Here is a 22287-nt window from a genome sequence, read left to right on the forward strand (position 1 = left end):
AAACAAACAAACACAAACAGCTCCAGGGAGGAATGCTGTGACTTGTGGTTTCAGGTTTGGTCAGCTGGCTCTGTTGTTTCTGGGCTGTGGTGAGGCAGGACCTCAGGGTCCACCTCCCTGTGGCCACAGGAAAGAAAGATCCGGGTGTTAATCCTGCTCTTCGCCAGAAAAACCGACTCTGCCATTTTGGGCTAAATTTAAAGCAAGCATTAGGTATTAAATACCGACCCAGAGATGGACTTTGGTCAGGATCATTCTCCTGTATTTCCCAACAGGAATCGCCTCGAGCTACATGTTGCAGGGGCTTATAAGGACAAACCTATAGGTTTGTTATTTCCCAAGAACTACAACTCCCAGAATTCCAGGAAGTTACCTAGTTCCTGGACAGGTAGGGCTTACAGGTTAATTTTGGGCATTACACAGGGCCAAGACACGTGGTTCAAAGGCACCCTCCGCCCCAGTGACCCGATTCCTGAGTGGGCTCCTCTTCCCAACAGCCCGTTAATGCAGCTATAGACTCATAGGTGGTTTAATCGACCAATGGGGTTAGCTAGGACCCTCATGATCGATCACCTCTCCATAGTGTCAGCAACAGGGAAGTGGCCAAGGGGCACATGCTTCATCCTGTTTGCTGCACCCTGTGAAATCCCACTGTGAGCCATAACGAAGGAGAATATATGGCTCAGCTTCTTCAAGCAACGGGAATCATGGGCCCCATTGCTCTGCTAAGTCTGAACTGATACGATCCTCAAATTCTCTGCTCTCCTAGTCCGACAATAGCTTCAGTCACAAAAATCTCAGCATTCTCGGGGTCTTCCTACTACAATTTAGCCCCATGGAGGGTGGGGTGAGCAGATCTTTTGAGTGTCTTTACCGTGGGCTGTGAGTCAGGCTTTCCCACACTCAAAGCCACTATTCCCTAAGGCTCCTTGGGAGTCTTCCCCTGGATGTCAGCAGCTAGCTGGCTCCATTCCAACGCATGGGACTCGGTGCGCACTCCAGAGCAAAGCAGCTGTCGAGTATGGGTCTTCCCATGTGTTTAAAAGCAGAAATGAAAGTGGTGGGATCTAACTGGCCCCAGCATCATCTAGGCCTAGAGATGAACTTGAGCTGAGAGTTTAAGGCCTGTCCTGAGTCACAGCAACACTTAATAGTCTCACCTAGTCCTCAGTTACCTTTCTGTCGCCGACATGGCTGATTCACGGGCTGTTAGATGGCCTCTGTTAAGGAGGTTCCAGGCAGTTGGTAAAGCGCTTGCTTTGTAAGCATGGAGACCCGAGTTCATTCTGCTGAACTCATGCGGAAATGCCAGCCCTCCCTTTTAATCACTGCGCTGGAAGTGGAGACGGGAGGATCCCTGGGGTGGGCTGGCCAGCCAGTCTACGGAGAGACCTTGCGTGGAGAAGGTGGGTGGTGTTTCCCAGAGTGACACCTAAGGTCATTCTCCAGCCTCCACGTGCACACACACTCCTGGCTAAGCTCTCCTTCAGCCTAGCGTGGAACTGTGCTCCTAGAAATTCATGCTGCGGAGCACATTCCTTTTGTCGTTTTGGTTGTGTGTGTGTAGTTTTGCGTATCCGTGGGCGTGTACGCAGAGGCCAGAGGAAGACGTCAGGTGTCTTGTCACGGTGAGCCTTATTTCCTTACTGGGCCGGAAGTTCACTGCTTCGGCTACTCTGTCTAGCCAGAGAGCTACAGGGACCTGGCTGTCATTGGTCCATAATGCTGGGGTAACAGGCACATTGATCATATCTGGGTGATGGGATTTGACCTCAGGTCCTCACACTTGCATCGCATTCTTACCCACTGAACCGTTCATTACCTGGGTCTCCTGCTCTTAAAGCACGTGCTAATTATCAGCACATTGGCACTTAGCTCCACATGTGTCCTTCGTTGAATACTCTTCAAAAATAGAGCCGTGGCCTTCGAATGGTTTTTGGGTTTTTTGGGGGGTGGGGGATCGGGTTGTGGTTTTTTGTTTGTTTGTTTTGTTTTTGTGGCGAATACAATGTTAAGCTTTTCAGTGGAAGGCACTGGAGAGGCAGTGGGGAAGTGAGGTTTCCTTGCCCTGGTGCCCTCCTGCTCTTCATACCCGTGGCCCTCCAGCTCCTATAGCACCAGCTGCCTCAAGCGTGAGCTCCTAGGCTGCACAGTGGCCAGCAGCACTTGAGAGCAGCAGCTCTGTGGCACTTCTGCTACCTCAAGCTGTGGTGAGCTATCTCACCAGCTGTTTCAACAACCCGGAGGACAGAGTTCTAGTCTGCGTCTGTGCTGTAGCATCCCGGAGTCTTCTCTGCCATCTTGTGCCAAAGCCGTGCCCTCTTCAAAAGGTCTGAGCTTGGCCCTCCGGAGAAATTCATCTCTGCCTTCAAGGGCTGTTCTCTACGTCTGCCATTCTTATACCTTTTAGACTTCTCTTTGCTTCTTATTGCCAATTCTTTGTTGGTTTAATTCCTTATTTAAGTGAATAATTCTTTGTATTATATGTTGCCTATTCAAATCACAGTGTAGTTTGTCCTTCTTGATTGGATCCAGACAGGCGTAGAATTCAGATGCCTTTGGGGCAGAAGTCACAGGGAACCAACCACACTTTAGTATAAAGTCGTTTATTTTGTTTTCCCGGAGCTGGAGAGCGGTAACTACCTTGGGGGTGAGCTGGGAAACAGTGAAGAAATAAAGCCCAGCAAGAGGGCAGGGAGAGAGATTCTAACGACGGACTTTGCCTATTTTACATGTGGTCGCGGGCTGACGGGAACCGTTCCCAGGACGCACGGTGGCCGGTAGGGCTGGAGACCAGCAGTTCTGCGGTACTTCTGCTAACTCAAGTCGTCTAGCTCATAAATACAGAGTGCTACCCTATTTCACAGGAAACGTCTTCGGTTCCCCCGGGTCAGCATCATGCACCAGCAAGAGGATGAAGAAGTAGTTGGTGAAGTGGCAACCACTGGGCTTCAGTAAGCTCAGCACATTTCCCTTTCTCCTTTATTTCTTAGCCACAAATCAAAGTGTGCTGCCACATGAGACATGGAGTTCCCCTGAGCAAGGCTGACGTGGTCCCCTGGTTATGCATCAGCCCCTCCAGACAGGGTGCCAGCCATTTCTGGCTGCAAAGAAAGCTCAGGTCCGCGAGCCTTCAAACAAGGAAGCGTCATTATTCATTGAAGAATAGTGTGGCCTTTCCCTGGGGCTTCTGGACACCTGAAAGCCGTTTCTCTCTTTGGAAGGCCCATGTGCTCCTGATGCAGAGTAGGAACAAGATGACAGATGTTCCTTCCAACTTCAAGTTTGTTTTTTTTTTTATCCATGTGTCAGCATGACTAAGAACAGTTCATACAGAAGTTGCACATGCTGTGGTGGTTTGAATGGAAATGCCCCACCCCCACACTCGTATGTTTGAATGCTTGGCCCATAGGGCATGGCAGGAAGTGTGGCCTTGTTGGAGGAGGTGTGTCACTGTGGGGGCGGGCTTTGAGGTCTCGTATGATCAGGCTGCACCTAGTGTGGCACACAGCCTCCTTCTGCTGCCTGCAGATCAAGACGTAGAACTCTCGGTTCCTTCTCCAGCACCGTGTCTGCCTGCAGGCTGTCACGTCCCGCCATGTCGGTAATGGACTAAACCTCTGAAACTGCGAGCCAGCCCCAATGAAATGTTTTCCTTCGTAAGACTTGCTATGGTCACAGTGTCTCTTCACAGCAATGGAACCCTAGCTAAGTCACGTGGCAAGTCGTGAGTCTTACCTGCTTCTCTCACACCCACTGATTCCTAAACGCCAGCCCTCCTCATGTGGTGTTACACAGATAATGCCCTCACCATCACTGGACAGGTCCTTGGAAGCATGAGGGGTCTTATTCTCTCCCTCTGTCTGCTTGCTGCTCACCAGGGATTCTCATCCTATGTGCCCACCTCCACCCTTTCTGGAAAAAGACAGAGTGCCTTTAGCACATACAAGAAAGAAAGCAGGCTAAATTGTTCTTTATCCATTCTACTGGCAGTTAATCCATCTGCCCTTGACTCCATCCCAATTTCCATTCTTCCCTAGTGCTGTGATACCACACAGGGCCTTGACCAACGGGCCCGAGTAAGCTAAAGCTGTTCCGGTTAGTCACCACACCCACACCTGAGCTCAATCCCACAGCCGTTTGTCCATCATCTTTGTTACTGAGAACTGTCTGAAAGAGAGCTGAGCAGAAAACACTCTCGGAATCCATCATTATCTAGGCTGATGTTAGTCACAGAGAAAAAGCTGGGATAGCTATGGTTAAGGGGGGGAGGGGGTGTGCGGTGCCATCAAAGCTCCTTAGCACACAATACATTTTAGCAATCAGAGCCAGAATCCGAACGCATAATAAAAGAGAGGCGAGTGGAAAATGCTTATAATCGTCATATTTTAAATGCCTTCTTCCCTGCCAATCTTACATCCGTTCCCAGAGATGCAGAAGCTGCCCACTCCGCCAGCCCCCTTGCCAGCTGCCAGCTGTTACTTCCCAGGAAAAAGGGTCAGAAGGCTGCTGCGAGCTAATAGCCAGCCAGAAGCTGCGCCTGAGAAGGGTCCCTCGTGGTTTTGAGCTGTTGGCTGATTGTCAGCCAGGACCTACAAGTTCTGGTTTGATAAAAGCCAGCTATAGATTTCAAGCCTTCTTTCTCTCCTTTTTTTTTTTTCTTTTTCCATTTGTGCTCAGAAATTGTCACGCACTCCAAATAGCACTCAATGAGCACACGGGCCTTTGTTCTGCCTTGTTAGGACCAATACTTACAGTCCTCTCTAGACAGTCACTTTGTGGGGTGGGGAGTAGGGTAAGGGGAAGTGGGGTGAGGCAGGAGGAGGGGCCGGGAGCTGGAGGAGTCCCAAGCTGCCCCTTGGCACCCTTAATCCAGAAAGAGGGTACAGGGCACACGGGGTTCGCTGCTCATTCTGAGACACAGCCTCAGACCGTGGAGGTTTCTGAGGCAGCCGGGGCGTGGGGGTGGCCTGTGCTGACAGGTTAGTCAGGAGTTAATGACTGGGCCCCCTGAAATGAATTGAGTCACCAGCCACACACACCAGGCACAAAAACACGAACCTTCCAAGAATTCCAGCCCTGTGGGCTTCAGGGGGTGAGGCCAGGGGAAGGGCGGCAGCCAGGGACGCTGCACAAGGGTGCGCGTGCTCTAAATTCTCATGCTCCGGGGCTGCCTTTCGCAGTGCTTCAGCAGTGAAAAATAAACACCCGGCAGAGGCCGGCTCTGAGTTACGGCAAGCACACAATAAATTTCAACTGCTGCACTTAATCGCTTGCTGCTTGTTCTGAATAATAATCCCAGGGAGAGAGCTGGCTCCCACTCCATCAAAAGACAGGTGAAAGCGGAGAGCGGCAAAGCGTTTGGGGTCTCGGTGGGGGCGGGGGGTGGGGCTTACCTGGGAGCAAGTGTTGACACTGCATCCCAAGGAGAGGCAGACTGGGAAACAGCCCCTTCGGCTGCCCAGGCACAGCTGCGCCACTCACAGCCTCTGCGCTGGCCCTCCCGGCCCTACGTCTGCACCTGCCCCCATCTAGGGGTCCCCGGGGGATGGGTGTGGGGCGGCACCTTGCCTGCAGGGGTAGAGGATAAAAGAATTCAAACTCCTCACGGGGGGGGGGGGTGTTATGCTGTGATAAAGGGTACACGCAACGCAATCCTCACGGGGCTCTTTGTCTAATTCCAAGTGTGTAGTTCAGTGGCAATGAGCACATCCACTCTGTGGGGTAGAGCCATCGCCATTTTCCGCCACTAAAGCACAAATGGTCCATTTGGTCCACTCACAGGAAGTCCTCATCTCTCTCTCCTCCTCAGCTCCTGGCAGCCGCTATTTCCCCTTCCTGTATCTGGGAAGCTGATATGTATTATTATTACTCTATGGGTGTGTTTTACAGGCACACATGTACCACATGTATGTGTCCAGGACAGAGGACGACTTTCAGGAGCCTCTCCTTCCAGGCTGGGATCAACTTGTACGGTAAGCACCTTAACCCAGTGGGCCAGTTCTCCAACCCCGCATGCTCTTCTGTGTCGTCACAGGAGTCACAGGGCAGCTCCTCCTAAGGGCCCAGTCCGTTGTACGCATGCGCCTTATTTTGTCCATCTGCTGGTAGCCATGTCAGCGTTCCGCACTGCTGGGCCATTGAGTCAGACGCTGCTTTGAACATGGGTGCACGCACAAATAACCGTTCAAGTGCTTGCTTCCAGTCCTTTGGGTTGGATCCAGAAGTGGAGTTACCAAACCGTTTCCTGATTTCTACTTATTTATTTTCTGCTAGTCACTACGAGTAAATTAAACACAGGGATGGTATTGATCTCGGTGCTAAGGTGGCCGCCCATGGAATTGCTGTCTTTTTGGGTTGGCTGGGAACAGGCCAAACATCAGAAATGGTTGGGAACGCATTGCCATCAAGGAAAGGGACTGGATGACGATGGCTGATTAAAGCTGCACGATTCTTGCCTTCCTTGTCTGGTTCTGAGATGTGGACCCGAGGCCCTGAGAGGAAGAGAAGGGCTCTGGAGAGAGGGCAACACCCAAGGTGAAAGCTGACCAGTGAGCTGCCAGCTTAGGCGGAGAGGCCAGGCTGACTTCCAACACCACACAGTCCACTTTAAACCATTTACTTGCTCTCTCGGGAACTGAAAATCCTCCTTTACCGCCCCTCAAAACCTCCAGAGAAAATCTGTTGTGTATGACACAATTGTGATGGTGACCTTTGGGCAAATAGGAAGAATGGCAGGAACAGAAGAGGCAAAGAGCAGCCCTCAGCACTCTCTTGGTGGTGGTGAGGGGAAGCTGCATCCATATTTCGTGGTATTTCAGAGTGGGAGGTAGCTGTGAGCTACCTCCAAAAATTCTGTAGAGAGTGAGGTGGGGGCTCTTAGCCTCTCAGAGCAGCTTCAGAGATGAGGAAGGTTTAAGAGGTTCCGAGGTGTCCTGAAAACATCAGGCCTTTGCACAGCGGAACCACTGGCTGCTGCCTCTGACCCGAAGGGGTGGGGATGGGAGGTGGAGGGATGTCAAGTCACGAGCTGAGCAGGAAACCTCCGCTTACAACCTGCTTCAAGACAAGTTTGGCAAATGTACAACCTGATAGAGAGGTGTGGGTTTCAGGGCACTGGGAGTCATCGCCTGAGCAGCTACGATTAGATCTTGCCTGCCCTCACTGAGTGCTACATCCGTCAAACAAGGCTCTCTCTCCCAAGGCACAGCTTGGCAGGGCCTGGGATGTGTGGACTTAGGGAGGATAGGAGCACCACATAGCACAAGCCTTTAAGCAACAGAAGCCGTGTAGGTAGAATAGGTGCTCTAGCGTCTGGTTATGGCTTTCACAATCCCAATGCTGTTGCTAGCACTAAGGGGAGCCCTGCGTGTTTAGGATCTGAAGTCTCAGCCCGTGATGAGAAAGGATTAGGGAGGTGCTGGCTTAGCAGATCCTCTTCCACCTGCCCTGCCCTGTTCTCATCCCACTCAGTTCTCCGGGCAGGTGCCTCAAAGGTCAGGACTATTTTCGCAAGGCCCCAGTCTTTGCATATACAACAAGAAAGGACAATGAAATACACAGAATGCGTATACCTGAATTCTGGAGGTGTAAGCTGGCGGGCAGGGCAGGCAGAGGGAAATGGCACATTTAGGAAAATACGGCAGTTCTTAGTTGTCAGCTTGACATCCAGGATTGGCTTGTGGCCATGTCTGTGGGGGTTGATTACTGACTGATTGATTGAGGCAAGCCCAGCTTACTGTGGGCAGTGCCGCCATGGGCAGGTGGCCCTGGGTTGAGTAAGGAAGCAGGCTGAGCAGAAGTAGAAAGCAAGCCAGGGAACAGCACCCCTCCTTGGCCTCTGCTCCTGTCTCCAGGTTCCTGCCCTGACTTCCTCAGATGGTGGAGTGCAACGTGAAAGTGTAAGCCAACTTGCCTCTGGGTCATGTTTTATGACAGCAACAGAAACCAAATTGGGAGACTTGCTTGAAAGTGAAAGTTTCCTTCATCCCATCACAGCCTGGTGCTGAAGAAACACTGCATCAGTGTGATAGCAACTCAGAAGAGGGATTCACCATCTTTCAAGGGAGGCTTGTGTCACATGACCCACAGTAGGACAAAAGAGAGGTCATAATAGCCCCCCCTCTATACACACACACACACACACATACAGAGTCTATTAGGCCAGGGTTTAGGGATAAGATAATTCCAATTGGAAATCCTGATAACTGACAAAGTGAAGGGCCCTCAGAACCCCGTGGTGCCGACATTTTAGCAGAATTACTCAACTGTGGTCAGCACAGTATGGACCTGAGTAGCAGCTGAGATTGTGTTAGGGATGGATCCAGAGGTGGAGTGCTTACAGAGTATGAGCAAGGCTCTGGACTCAGTCCTTAGAAGCATGCACACATGTACACACACACACACACACACACACACACACACAGAATCCACATTCCTAGATCAACCCCATCTAAACTTATAATCTGTCGTCAAGCAATTTATACATACATCCACTACAAGAAGAAAACACTTTTTCAGTGCAGGAGGCTGAATCCAGGGTCACATGCAGACCCCTCGGGGCTATGTCCTCAGCCCATGCACACTAAATTTTGGTAAGAGATGTTTCTGAGCATTGCTGTGTAACCTTGCCTGTGCACTGGTGTCATACAGGAAACTTTTAAAAATACGTATTTGGGGCCAGTGAGATGGTTCAGCAAGAGTTTCCCATGCAAGCCTGACAACTGAGTTGAATCCCCAGAACCCACAGAGGAAGGAGAGAGCCCACCTGTACTCCAGGCTGTACCCCGACTTCCACACACATGCCGTGGTGTGAGAACAGCCACACTCGTATGCATTCAGCACACACACTGCACACGCTGTTCATAATAACAACAACAATAAAAATGATAATAGAAGAGTGAATGGGAAGGAATGCAAAGCCTGTTTTCTGCCCAGAAGGCTGAATCGGACGTGCTTTAGCCTGGCGATCTTTGTACAGTCTGTGTGGCTGAAAACTCTCCAGACATGAGACCCTCTTCCAGACCCATCTCATCCACTTGTTTTTCTCAGTCAACCTATGGAACCTATCTTTCTGGAAAGTGTCCTGTGTTCTTTACAAAGAGTTTCGGGGTAGTCACGTCCGATGTGTGTCTAGCTTACTTTGTTCCTCAGGAAGAGTTAGTCGTGCTTTGCTGGGAATGTGGCACCGGATTAATCATTATGAGAATACTTCCGCCATAGTGTGCTGTATTGAAATACGCCTGAAGCAAAGCAACTGAAGTCAGACTCCCAGAATTTGAACCAACACTGGCTCCTGAGTTGTGTGTCACCAAGCTGCCTTCTTTCTTCCCTTGGCTTCTCGCTCTGCTGCCTGTGAGCTCTGCTGCCTGTGAGCGCTGCAGCAACCCTGCCTGTGCTGATGTCAGAGCCGCTGCCTGAATGGACTCTGATCTGGCTTTCTCTGGCCATGGGGTGGATGGCCACGGAGAGTGCCATCCGTGCACACTGGCTCTTCAGAGGGAAAACGTCTGATTTGCAGTGTGTGCCGATTTCTGTGGTGTGAGCGTTTCTACTGTAGTTCATTTCTGACAGCCAGAAGTCCAAACAGTGTGGTTGGCATTCAGCTGTGACCCCCCGCTACTGGGAGGTAACAGCAGGGGGATCAGGAATTCAAGGTTACCGTTCTTGGCTACACGGTCAGTTTGAGGCTAGCCTCGGCAAAACAAAAGCCCCTTCCAGGTGTGGTAGCAAATGCCTTTAATTCTACCACTGGGAAGGCAGAGACAGGAGGATCTCTGTGAGTTTCAGGCCAGCGTGGTCTACGTAGCAAGTTCTAGGCCAGCCAAAGAAAGCTATATATTGAGAACCTGTCTAAAAGACAAATGAACAAATGAAGCCCCACTCAAAAACAAACAAAATGTGTAGAATGGGCTTTCAAGATCCAGTAGCACCACCTGGGCGCTCTGACATCCACCTACCCTGGGCTTCTCCTTCCCCTGGTAAAACCTTGGGGATTCCTTGGTTCTGTGCACTTGTCCTCTAAAACCGGGCAGGATAGAGTTTAAACATTAACAAAGGCTGGGAGGGTGGCATTATGGAGATCAAATCCTTTCACTCCATCACTGTGGGGGCTCACAGGTGGATCTCTGTGAGTTGTGAGCCAGCCTCCAAGAGTGAGTGACAAGCCTACTAGGACTACCTAGTGAGACCCTGTCTCAAAACTATAAATTAAGCATGAGCCAAGATGTTCACGCATAAAGGTTCTCATATGTCAGGTAGGACTGATGTCAAGAAGCAAAGGAGGAGAAGGCGAGAGATGAAGTCTTCATTTGAACCTTGTCCCAACTCTCTGTCAGCAGCAAATGCCCGATTCTTAGGAACAGGATTGCCTTGGCCCACAGTGCCCTTGGCAGGAAGTGACTAAAGTTATGAGAGAAGAGAGACTACACCCTTTAATGGGGTGAAGGAAGAGAGAGAGAACTTCAGAGACTCATCTTGCTGGGAAAAATCCCAACCGGACAAGTAAATCAGAGCGTGGATGGTGTTACAAAAGGAGAGAGGGTCTGGTATTTTCAGCGACCCAGTTGCCTTCCATCCTGTTCCATGGTTCCTGGGATGTTGCTGTCAACCACATGGTCTCAAGCAGCTCCTCACTGCCATTCCACGTCTGTGCTAGCCTGTGATGGGGGAGGGAGAAGAGGTCAGTGTGATTGCAAGGTCCCACACGGCAGATCTCGTTGATCTAGAACATTCAATCTTGCGCAGCCACAGTCTTTCTCCTGGGTAGCAGCTTAGCTGAGTTACTATTCAAGTACTGTGGCAGGAGTAAAGAATGGGTTTGGGGGTTCATCTGTTAGCCTCCTGGTAAAGAGCCAGTCACCTTACCTCCCAGGAGGACCCAGGTGAGCAAAGGGGGGTCAGTTGGTACATCTTCAAGGAACAGGAGGCTGTTCCCACAGAGGTCAGAAAAGCCTGGTGTGTTCCCACTAAACAAGTAAGTATATAAGTATACCACAGAGGCTTTTCTTGGGTCCAAACCTAAAGAAAAGGAAAGACAAATGTTTGAAGTCTCTGAATAGTTCCTGTAAGGATGGAACTGGACTGGTCAGAAAGAGCTTGCATTTCCATGTGTGTGAACACATGCACAAGCACACATGTGCTTGTCTGCAGGTATGCACTGTGCATTCATTTTTATGTACAATAGTACATACAGAGGTCAGAGGACAACTTCAGTGCCATTCTTTGAGTGCTCTCCACCACTTCTTTTGAGACCAGAGTCTTAGTGATCTGAAAATTGCCAGGTAAGCCAGGCTGCCTGGCCAAAATGTGCCTGCAGTGCCTTGGAGAACTGCAGTCTCCATTTCCATCGTATTGGAATTACAATTGTGAATCACCATACCTGGCTTTTTTCTTTTTCCCATGGGTCCTGGAGATCAAAGTCAGGTTCTCATGCCCACAAGCCAGCCACTAGTTACCTCCCTGCCTCTGGGGTAAGTTTCTCGAGGGACTTAGGGCCTTTTTCCCAGAGAAATGTAGGAGCTTTGGGGCTTGGGGGGAGGGAAACTATGCATAATGTAAAAGTGCAATTTTTCTCTGTGTGTCTCTCTCTGTCTCTGCTTCTCTCTCTCTGTCTCTTTCTCAGTGTCAGAGTAATCTTCTTGGCCTGCTGTTTGTAAGCTTCGATGCTAAGAACGTTTCTTTTACACGTAGCATCACTGGCTGTGTTTATTCTTACTTCTCCATTCAGTCTGCCAAGTGGGCAGAGCTGAGAGGGAAAAATCTCTCAGATTAATGGAATACACATTTTTTTCTTCTTCTAGGAAGGCATCATTCTCCAGGCACCAAGCTTGCAGAGTGAGGATGACTCTGCTGATACTCAGGTTTCCATGTTATGATCTCAACCAGCAGTTTGTCTCCAGAGGGGCCAGGTAGAGCCTGTCCCCAGAGAGACCACTAGGCAAACTGGGCAGAGCCAAGGAGAGTCCAAAGGCCCTCGTGAGACTCAACTCATGTTGCTTTTGTGGGTTTCCTTTTGCGGGTTCTTAGTCTCCTTAATAAAACAGACTCCAAGGGACCCTGAAGAGCTATTTTATTGGCGCTTGAGAGTGAAGCGCCAGGCCAGCAAGCTAAAAACAGCTGCCTGGAGGAGGGAGACAGAGAAGAGGGAAGGGAATGACATGCTTTTTGAATTAGGGTTCAAGAGAGTAGGCAGGTTCAGCAAGGAAGGGTAGCAAGCAACTGGGTTTGGAGGGGGTTAAAGGAAAAGTAAGAACAGGGCTGGAGAGATGGCTCAGTGGTTAAGAGCACTGTCTGCTCTTTCAGAGGTCCTGAGTTCAACTTCCAGCAACCACCTGATAGCTCACAACCATGTACACTGGGGTCTGATGCCTTCTTCGGGCGCGCAGGCATATATGCAATTAGAGCACCATATACATTAAATATAAATAAATAAGCTTAAAAAAAAAGAGCGAGAGTGAGAATGTGCAGAGAATCAATGCAAGCTTGATGAGGATCTGGCCAGTATCCAAAGAAGAAACAAGGGGGAAAGGAGAAGCTATATTTTTGGAGTTAGAACAGGAATGCAGGTCATCTTAGCAGCAAAGATCTGTAAACAGCTGAATTGAGGGAGGGGCTTCCGGAGGTATACATACATTATCTCAATAAGGGGCTGATTATGTCTACCCCTACCTCACCCCACCTCGTCTCTGTAGCATCAGTCTCGGTGAATCAGCTTTCCTGAGGGGTAGTCTCCTGGCTGGGTGATTGACAGGTCGGACTGGATTCCCCCTTAAATGAGAAGGTAACAGTAATGATTTGGGCAGTTTAGATAGTCAATTCTCTACCCAAGGCCAGAGATAGAACTCAGAGTCAATTCTTTTGGCCAGCATGAAGTAACTTGGTCATAGCGGGCCTCAACAAAAGCTACCTAGCACTTCCACAACTGGCTTCTTTTCAGTTGTATCCTCGTCCACGTGGAGGCCTCTGATTGATATTAAATTCTCTGACATTCAAGAAATCCTTAGTCAATGATTAGCATAAAAATTCTTCTCATTGTTATGCATGAATATTTTAGTATTAACCACTGTTTTGAGTTGAGTTGTTTCTCTGACGGTATTGACTCAGATCTGATTCAGGTATGCTAGCTGAACTGTGCATTTATTTAATATTTATTAGGGTGATCACAGCTAATCTTTACCGAGTGGAGAGTGGAACACCAGACAAAGCACACAGGGCATTTCATTTACTCTTCTAACAGCCTCAAGGGCTTCTGGGTACACATGTGTGGTCTGTGCTGGCAAGGAGGGTGTCAGGGAGTTGGTGGGGCTTCAGGCTACACTGCCCTTAGTCAGGAAGCTGTGAGCCGGGAAGCGGCTCCATATCCCACAGCCAGTGACAGCCAGGCTGGTGCAGTTGCAGCCTTGGTGATCCATGACGCAGACACCTCATTTCTTACCCATTACACAAAGCAAGGAACAGAGGTGTGAAAATGTTATACTTCCTAAGGTCATTTGCAGTCAGGAGGTGATATCTGGTCTTAAACCAGTAGGTCTATGTCAGACACAAGCTCTTACCCTAGACACTGTTGGCACAGCGTCTTTCCTACTCCCTAGGACTCCCTAGGTCTTGAGTCAGAAGCACCTAAAAGATATGCATACACACACACACACATGCACACACACACACATTGTATGCCTTAGACATTGTATGGCATTCTGTGCCAGCTGTGCATTTAAAAAAAAACGTTGCTCAGGCTCTGTGGACAGAGATGTACGGCTGCCAAGCCCAGCTGCTAGGAATTTTACAATGCAACAAGCCGAGAGCAGGAATGGAGAGCTGTCAGGAAAAATGATACCCTCAGGAAATCAGCCCCCTGCATTCTTTTTCCTGGGCGTGAAGAGTTCCGATGACAAACCAGAGTCCGGAATGTGGAAACCAGGAGCCAAGGCTCGCTCAAAGGGGAAGGCTTAGCGTAAACTGCCCGGCCACTTAGCTCCCCTGCCTTACACTTCACATCTTTGTGGAGCCCCGCAGTTCTGCCTGTCCATTAAACACACCTCCCTCCAGCACGGCCTAAAGCTTCTGCCGTTTAATGCATTTCTTGGGTTGTGGTTGCCTTACCTGCTACGGCTCCCCTCTGATCCCCCCCAACACCCCCTTTCGCTCCCTGATGCCTGAAAGTCCTTCAATATGAAACAAAGCCTTTCATTTCTTAGAAGGTGATGAGGCTTAAAATGCTTAAAGCACCCCTTGGAGAGGCAGTGCATTCATTCAAATTCACACCATGTGCTTTAGGTATAAATGAGTGATCGGGTGCCCTTCCTCCCCTCCCCAGCCCGGCAGATTTTGATGAGGGGGAGGGCAGGTCAGAAACACTGAGCACCAGAAAAATCAAGGGTTGGAGGAAGGGCACAGAAAAGAGAGGCCGGGGCTAACCAAGATCAATCTCTGCGGCGCTGGCATAGGCTGGTGACCTGGGTTCCTCCCCGAGTGGGAGCTATACAGCCGGGTGCAGAGGAGACGGGGCACAGAGGGAGTAGGGCTGGGTTTTAATGTAATTGTGACGAAGTGCACACCAGGAAATTATCTAGCACAGGGCATTGTATATGTCTGTGACCGTCACCACTGCAATTTATCCAAAACTCTTTTCATCTGAAAAGAGTACTCTAAGTAATCCATGTGACATTCGTTCTTCCATGTCTGGCTTACTCGCCATGCGGGTGTTCTCAGGTTTGTACGTGTTGCGGCATACGTCAGAGCCTCATTTCTTTTTACATCTCGGCAATATTCTACTCTACGTCTGCTCCGCATTTTGTCACCCATTTATCTGCTTGGTTAGCAATCGTGATGGAACTATGATGGCTCTGCTATGAATAACTGCTCAAGCCTTAACTTCAGATTCCTGTGGGGACACACACACACACACACACACACACACACACACTTGCTGGGACATATGGTAGCTTTAGAAATGAATATGCTGAGGGCCGGTGGAGACTGATACACCAACCAAGAACCATGCATGGAGAAGACCTAGACCCCCAGCTCAGATGCAGCCCATGGGTGGCTCATTCTCCATATGGGTTCCCTAGTAAGGGGAGCAGGGGTTGTCTCTGACAGGGACTCTATTTCCTGTTCTTTAATCACGTCCCCCTGGTGGAGCCACCTGGCCAGGCCACAGAGGAAGAGGATGTAGGCAGTCCTGGTGAGACTTGATAATCTGGGGTCAGCTGGTAAGGGAGGAGGGCTCCCCCTTTCTGTGGACTAGGGGAGAGGGATGGGGGGAGGGATGGTGGGACTCGGAGGAGACAAGGGAGGGGACTACGATCGGGATGTAAAGTGAATAAACTTTAAAAAATAAATGAGTATGCTATAGTCCATAGCACTATACCATTTTACATCCCCACCTATAGCGTAAAAGAATTCCAAGTTTCCACAAGTAAACATACTAATATTTATTACTTTTAATTATAGACTTCTTTCTGTTGTTGTTATTGTTTGTTTGAGGGGGGAGGGGTCACGACATCTCGTGTAGCCCAGGCTGGCTTTGGGCTTACCATGGAACCAAGGCTAGCCTTGGATTCTTGATCCTCCAGCCTCCACCTCTCAGGTGCTAGGACTGTAGGCATTCGTCATTCTGCCGGACCTCATCCTAACTTGTTATGTGAACTCAATAAAGCCAAGCAATTGTGGGGCTCCAACTAAAGAAGACTGGGGGAATACAGGGCTGGATGCCAGGACTCACACCTCGGGTCATACACCAAAGGGGGTTGGAGATCCTCACTGCTCCCCTTGCTTTCTCCATGTCAGGCCTCTCACAAAAGCCCTTACAGCCTCACTGTCTCCTTCTCTGCCGGGCTCCAGGCCATTTGGTCACCCTCCTTCTGCCTCTTTCCCAACACTCTTCTCTTATTTGACCTTCCTGGCTGTGTTCAGCCCTTCTTAGGAAGCAGAACCTGGGACCTCTTTGCCACTTTTCTTCTGGAAAGTTGCCCTCTAGAATAAATTTCTCAATCTCATCAAAGAGAGTCCTTCCCTAGACCCCACCTCACATGGGGGCTCTGACAGGCCACGTGTAAGGCAAGGTGCTAGTACTTGAGCATCTTCTGAAACCTCTCGTTCTGCTCTTGGTGATGGCGTAGAATAGGAACCTCACCGAAACCAGGCCAGGACTGAACCACTGAATAAAGCCCTCCCCCTGTAAGTGCCCCACGAAGGTTAGCTACTAAGAACGTGGTGGTTTTAACAGGAAGCCTGGTGTGTAGAGCTTACTCTGCCCCAAACTTCCGATCCAAGTAACCACAGAGAGCTACCCAGGAGCACGAAATCATTCACTCGTCCCCAGAACTTTAGAATGCTCCCCTTGAAGTATGCAAATGTTTGGTAAAAGGCACCCATTGCCGTGGGTAATGGTTTAATGGGCTATTTTGTAGCTTGACAAATCTGCTGTTCCCAGGATCCCCTTTGGTAAGAGAAGGAGATGAATAAATCTGAGCGTTATAGGGGAAGGAGGCTTATCTTCATGTGTACCTGCATCTGTAACAAATTATAGTAATTCCCCTTATCTGAGCTTCAGTCACCTGCAGCCATGTGCATCAAATATAGCCTGAAAATATGAAATGGAAATTTCCAGAAACGAATGCTTCTTCCATTTTAAATTCCAGGGGCTGGAAAGATGGCTCCCTGGGTAAAAGAGCCTGCTGCCAAGCTGGATGGCCTGAGTTTGGTCCCCACAATCCACACGGTGAAAGGGGAAAACCAACTCCCACGAGTTGTCCTCTGACCTCCATGTATACTCTGTGGCACATGTCTGCCCCCAAACACACATAGACAAAATAAATAGACGTGATTTTAAAAATCACAGCCGTGCCTCATCGGAAGAGTGTGGTAAGATGTTGGTCCACCTGTCCCATCAATTTGTCCTGCATCCCTTACTGAATATTCAACACGCCCAAAGGTCACTTAGCAGCCCAGTTTTCAGTTTCTTGTGGTAAGAGTGTGGCAGCTATATGGATTGCTTATCTGGACACTGTGACAAAATGCTCAACAGAACCAACTTGAAAGAGAAGAGGGTTGTTTAGGGAAAAACCCATCAGGGTGGAGAAGCAGGGTAGCTGGGGCTTCCAGCAGCTGCTTACATTTGGGGAGGGAAAGACCTGAGCCCAGTGGCCCACCTCCAAAAGCCAAAAAAATCCCACCCCACAGGTCCCACTCCTTCCCCAAACAGCATCTCAACAAATGTTCACATATGGGGGCCTGTGAGGGACATTTCACATCCAAGCCGTCACATCCAGCAATAAAGATTGCTGCAATAAAGATTGTTTTACTTAGCTATGACATCAAAGAACAAAGGTCATGATGTTGGTAATTTTATAGAGGTATAACTTCTATTTTATTACCAGCCATTGTTAATCTCTTACTGTGTCTGATTTATAAATTAAGTGATCATAGATATGTATGCATAGGAAAACAACCGTATATACAGGGATTGATATTCTGTGGTTTCAGTTTATGAGTGTGGGATGTATCTTCTGTGGGCTAAAAGTGACTATTCTAGACTGGGCAATTTATTTATTTAGATTTTATTTATTTATTATTTATACAGTATTCTGCCTGCATGTGTGTCTGCATGTCAGAAGAGGCACCAGACTTCATTATAAATGGTTGTGAACCACTATATGGTTGCTGGGAATCGATCTCAGGACCTTTGGAAGAACAGTCAGTGTTCTTAACCTTTGAGCCATCCCTCGAGCGCCTAGACTGAGTAATTTATAAACAACAGACATTTCTTATCAAAGTTCTGGCGGCTGGGAAATCCAAGAATAAGGTGCCAGTAGATCCCATGTCTGTCAAGGGCCTCTTTATCCTGGGTTAGGGACTTCTCTGTCTTCTCACGTGGTAAAACAGCAGGAGGGGCACACTTCACCAGTCTCATTCTGCAATCCTTTGCTCTCAATAACCACCCCTTCCTAACACCATCTCCTTGACAATCCAGTCTCAGGATATGACACATTCAAGTTGTGCAGACCTTTTAGGAAGACCGCTCTCCTGCCCTGAGTCTGTGATACAAGACCTCTTCTAGGTTCTGGAGGTCCTGATCCAGTCTTCCGACAGGATAGGAAACGTGTCACCAAAAGGAAAGGGCCACCTGGACAGCTAGCAACAGGAACCAGGGCTGGGTAGCGATGGCAGAGGTGAGGCTAGGCTCTGGAGTTGGCTTCCTTTCTGAACTGAAGCAGCTAAGCAAAGCAGGAGGGAATCAGTGTTCAGTGGGCCCTCTGCCTCATCTAGTGGTCAGTCAGTCAGAGCTGCTGCATTGCCACCGCCTGTTTATCTGAAGGGGACTTAAGAAAGTGCTGACAAGTTTCTGCTTGTGTGTCCAGCACCCAGTGCATGCCAGGGCCAAGGCCAGTACTTACTGGGGGGTTGGGAGCCTAGGGTGTATGTCCAGGGCAGGACAGATAGACTGGAGGAATGATCACTCACTTGGCCATCATGGATTCTAACCCACCGAAACAGTGAGCCCAAATTGAACACTTTCTTTTCCGAGTTGCCTTGGTGATGGCGTCTTCTCACGGCAATAGGAAAGCAACCAAGACAAGCCCTAACTGACAACGCCACGAAATCCCTAGAACGGGGCAAACACAAATCCTTCACCTCTGGACGTTTTTCCTAAGAGGGAGATGACTGACGAGTTTCTCCACTCCACAACCTGCTGCTTTCTACTTTGCCAACAGCAGTCTCTGTGTAAACACGGGCCCAGAGTGACTGGCGCAGTCCTGGCCCTGCCTCTTTATTGCTTCCTCCCTTCCCGTTTTGAGCATTGTCAAGAGCTGTGTAAAGAAAGCTACTTAAGCTCCTCTCAGACATGTAAGAAATGCAGCCCAGAGCTGAGCAAATGAGGGAAGAAAGGTGCCCACGTGGAAATGAGACAGCTCTGAGTTTGACAGCTCCACAAATCAGCCATGTGCCCTTCAAGGCTTTACTGCGTGTCTCGGAGCCCTGGGTTTCTCGAAGGGACCTACAGTGGGAGTGATAGCCAGCGCACCTCGCTGAGGACCGAGTGTGTAAGGGTCCTCAGGGAAGAGCTGCTCCCTGCGAGGCTGCTCATGAGCATCTGGACAGCAGCGGAAGCATCCGGGAACGGGAGGCGTTTATGTCCCAGACCTCAGGCACGCCCTCTGTCATCTGTATTTCAGTTGAAGCTCACCAGGCATGTTCAGACATGTTTCCCAGTACGGGAGACTCTCTATAAACAGTTTACATGCTTGGGCTGCTTTCCAGTAGGGGCCCAGCCGAGGCTCTGAGCAAGGAGCCATCATCCCATTTCCCAAGCTCAGGAGGGACTTTGAGAGGATGGATGCTGAGGAACTACAGACAGAGCTTGAGTGCTTGGTGCCTCTCCACAGACCCTCCCCTCCCATCACAGCTCTCCTTGGGTGGAGACTGGAAGAAAAGGCTGCCCTGACTTCTCACAGAAAGGGTTCCAGAAGCAGAAGTTTCCAGAAGCCCTGTCGAGGCTCCACTCAATCCGGTTAAAGACAGCCATGAAAAATGAAACTCCTTCTTCCCTTCTGCTCCTCACTCTCCCCCTCTCTCCTCCCATGCTGTTCTTCTCTCCTTTCTGTTCTTATCTCTAATGCTGATAGCTACCCCTCCCCAAATTACCCTGGTTTTCAACCATTCCATGAAGAATGTTGTTTTCTCCCAACTCCTAAGATCTGATAACAGTTTTGGAGGCAGAAGTTCAAGACTGAGCTAATAAAAATGGGAATATGAGGTATGTGCTCCCAGGTTCGGCCCAGGCATTTCTGACTTCATCACCCAGTAGGTATACAGTGATCGCCTACAATGTCAGGGGTGGTATCCTGGAGGCTGGGACACATAAATCTGTGTGAGTGTGTTTGTGTGTGTGTGAGAGTGTGTGGGTGATCATATCTATTGTCAAAAATAATGTTTCATTAAACAATTTCTCAGAGCCACTTTCCCGTGTTAATTCGTACAAATAACAAACACAAACATTTATTGTTTTAACAACCAATTGTAAAAAAATGCACCACAGCGTGTACCGCCTTTACTCTGTTTTAAGAACAAGCAGCACTCCCTTTGCTTATGATGTGTGGAACAATTTGCTTCAAGTGTCATCCTTGGGTAGACCTGGTGTAGCCTGGCTGAGGGCGTTCTAGGAGTTGCCTCTGAGGTCAGACTGTGGAAGGAGGCGGCCATCTTCCAGGACTGGTTCCTTCTGAGACACCTTCTCCAGGTGGCTGAGGCCAGCAGCTGGGATGGAGTGGAGAGCCCCGCCGGCTTGACTGGGTTCACACCCAGACTGGCTCCCATTCCTCCAAGGCGTTGGATGCCACCTGGATTTATACTGTCCGCACACAGCTGTGGCGTCATCCTCACTCCACCCATCCCCCCTCTGCGCCATAAATCCCGTAGGCTACTGAATAAACAAAGGAAAAGGAAGAAATAAACTTAAGATCGTGGAATGAGAAGCCAAACGACGTGTGTGTGTGTGTGTGTGTGTGTGTGTGTGGTGTTTATACACTCTGCAGAGGGCTGTAAGCAGGGAATCCTTGCTCCTCAGTTAACAACAGCAAATCTGTTTTGGGGAGTTTGAAGGACACAGTCGAAAGCTCTTGCTTCATATTCCTTCCCATTACGAGGCCCTGGTCTCTGAGTCTGCAGCTGCCAATGAACAAGCAGCCGGAAGAGTCAAGCTCAGACACCTTCTCAGGCTCTGCAGTAAGCCCGAGGCTGGGGCACCCCTCGCAGTCTTATCTGGGTGGTAAAATCAGGATGCAGCCTAATTGGTTGCTGGCTCCCTGGCTGGTAAATGAAGGAGGTTTCTGTTTTAAGAACTAAAGTGACTTCTGGGCGGTTGATTCACTGCCCACAGGGAGACTGCTGAGTAGAGACTTCCTCCCCTTGGAGATTTGCATATAGCATCCACTTCCTGCTTTGACAGCCTGCCCTACCACTTACCTGGGCCTGGAGAGGGCGAGGGAGGTCTGAGCGGCCCATGGTGGAGCCCCGATTGCAGAGCCAGCGACCACCCCCTGGGCCGGCCTGCCTGCCTGCGGCCATCTTAGGTAAGTGGGCTCGCTGGAGCCTGCCGGCCCTGGACCCTTTAACCACTGACCGGGTTTCCAGTCCACCGCCTCGTCCGTCGCCAGAACCTTCTGGTCTCCGCCCTCCCTCCTCACCTTCACCTCGTTCATCCGGAGGCCGGTTTGGGCAGACCCGAGCTCCAGCGGGAATGTGGCGCTGGTTTAGGGTTTCAGGCAGGCGGTGCTGGGCTTAACTCTTTAAGGAGAGGCGCACACTCCCACCACGCTGCCTGGTTTCGGTCCTCAGTCCTCATGCTCCCATCAAGAAAACAAGCTACGTAGAGTTCAAGGCCGGCCTGGGCTGCATAGCAGTACTCTGTCTTTAGAACAAATCAAAACTGTTTCTCCAAGGAGGGACCCAGGGTAGAAAGGATTCAGTAATTGGCTTCCAGCCCCAGACACGTCAATGACAGAGCCCGAAGAAGGCCAACTCTCCGTCTTTCTCTATCCTGGCCTTGTGCTGGGGAAAAATATCGAGATCCCGGTCTTGGATCAGGAAGCGCTCATCACCTCAGACCTTCCCACACCCTCACACCCCCTCAGGACTCCATTCTATTCAGCCAGGCATTTGCTGGTTCTGGATGGTGCTAGGGACCTCAGGGAAGAAACCTTGATCTTAGAAGCTGCGTTCTGTGGTGGTGTAGTTCGAGGGGGCCTCTTAGACCGCAGAGACGTGTGGGGTTTTTTGTTTTTAATTTTTTTGTTTGTTTTTAGGGAGCGAGAAGAGACCAAATTAATAAGTTAAAAAGAGGACAGAAAACTTGCTTCCAAGTTCTCCGTCTGCTTTGTGTGGCCCATCTCTTAGGCAATTCTCTTTGGCTCCCAGAAACCTGGATTTCTTCATCTGCAAGTCTGCGTGCGTGCATGCGTGCGTGTGCGTGTGCCTGTGTGTGTGTGTTGTTGACATGGTTATGTCTAAATTCCTTTCTAACAAAACAAGGCCATGGCAGCCCCACAAGGGCATCGTAATGGGTGGTCTCTAAAACTTATTTTGTTTACTGATTATCACACATATAAATTTTATCCCTGCTACCGGTCCACGAGGAAGGCCTTTGCGTCTTGTATTTTCCCAGCCCCCAGAATCTGGCATGCTATCAAACACCATAGAGGTACTCAGTCTCCTTGCACATAAACTTTAAATTCCACCCCCTCCCCTCCACCTCCCCACCCTCATCTGCTTTCCAGGCTGAAGGTA

The 22287-nt window shown here is 49.7% G+C and overlaps 1 protein-coding gene and 1 long non-coding RNA gene across 5 annotated transcripts in view; one reads left to right on the top strand and one right to left on the bottom strand.

Moving 5' to 3' along the window:
- Positions 1 to 5892: 5892 nt before the first annotated feature.
- Positions 5893 to 22287, top strand: part of Traf3ip2 (TRAF3 interacting protein 2) — a 56585-nt gene continuing 40190 nt past the window's right edge. Inside the window, exon 1 of one of the 4 annotated variants that reach the window (XM_060373722.1) lies at positions 5893 to 5975. In XM_060373722.1, the coding sequence (XP_060229705.1) occupies positions 5912 to 5975 (64 nt within the window). In that variant the 5' untranslated portion in view covers positions 5893 to 5911. Of the gene's footprint in view, positions 5976 to 20937; positions 21075 to 22287 lie in introns of those variants that run through there. The other 3 variants (XM_021657255.2, XM_060373723.1, XM_060373724.1) reach the window with 3 other exon arrangements.
- LOC132649598 (uncharacterized) lies at positions 9560 to 21098 on the bottom strand. Its single transcript, XR_009588094.1, has 4 exons — positions 20968 to 21098; positions 12670 to 12768; positions 10867 to 11019; positions 9560 to 10658 (listed from the first exon to the last, which is right to left on the bottom strand). It is a non-coding gene; the product is annotated as an uncharacterized LOC132649598 (long non-coding RNA).

Source organism: Meriones unguiculatus, chromosome 20 (assembly GCF_030254825.1).
Source record: "Meriones unguiculatus strain TT.TT164.6M chromosome 20, Bangor_MerUng_6.1, whole genome shotgun sequence".
Taxonomy (NCBI): Eukaryota; Metazoa; Chordata; class Mammalia; order Rodentia; family Muridae; genus Meriones; species Meriones unguiculatus.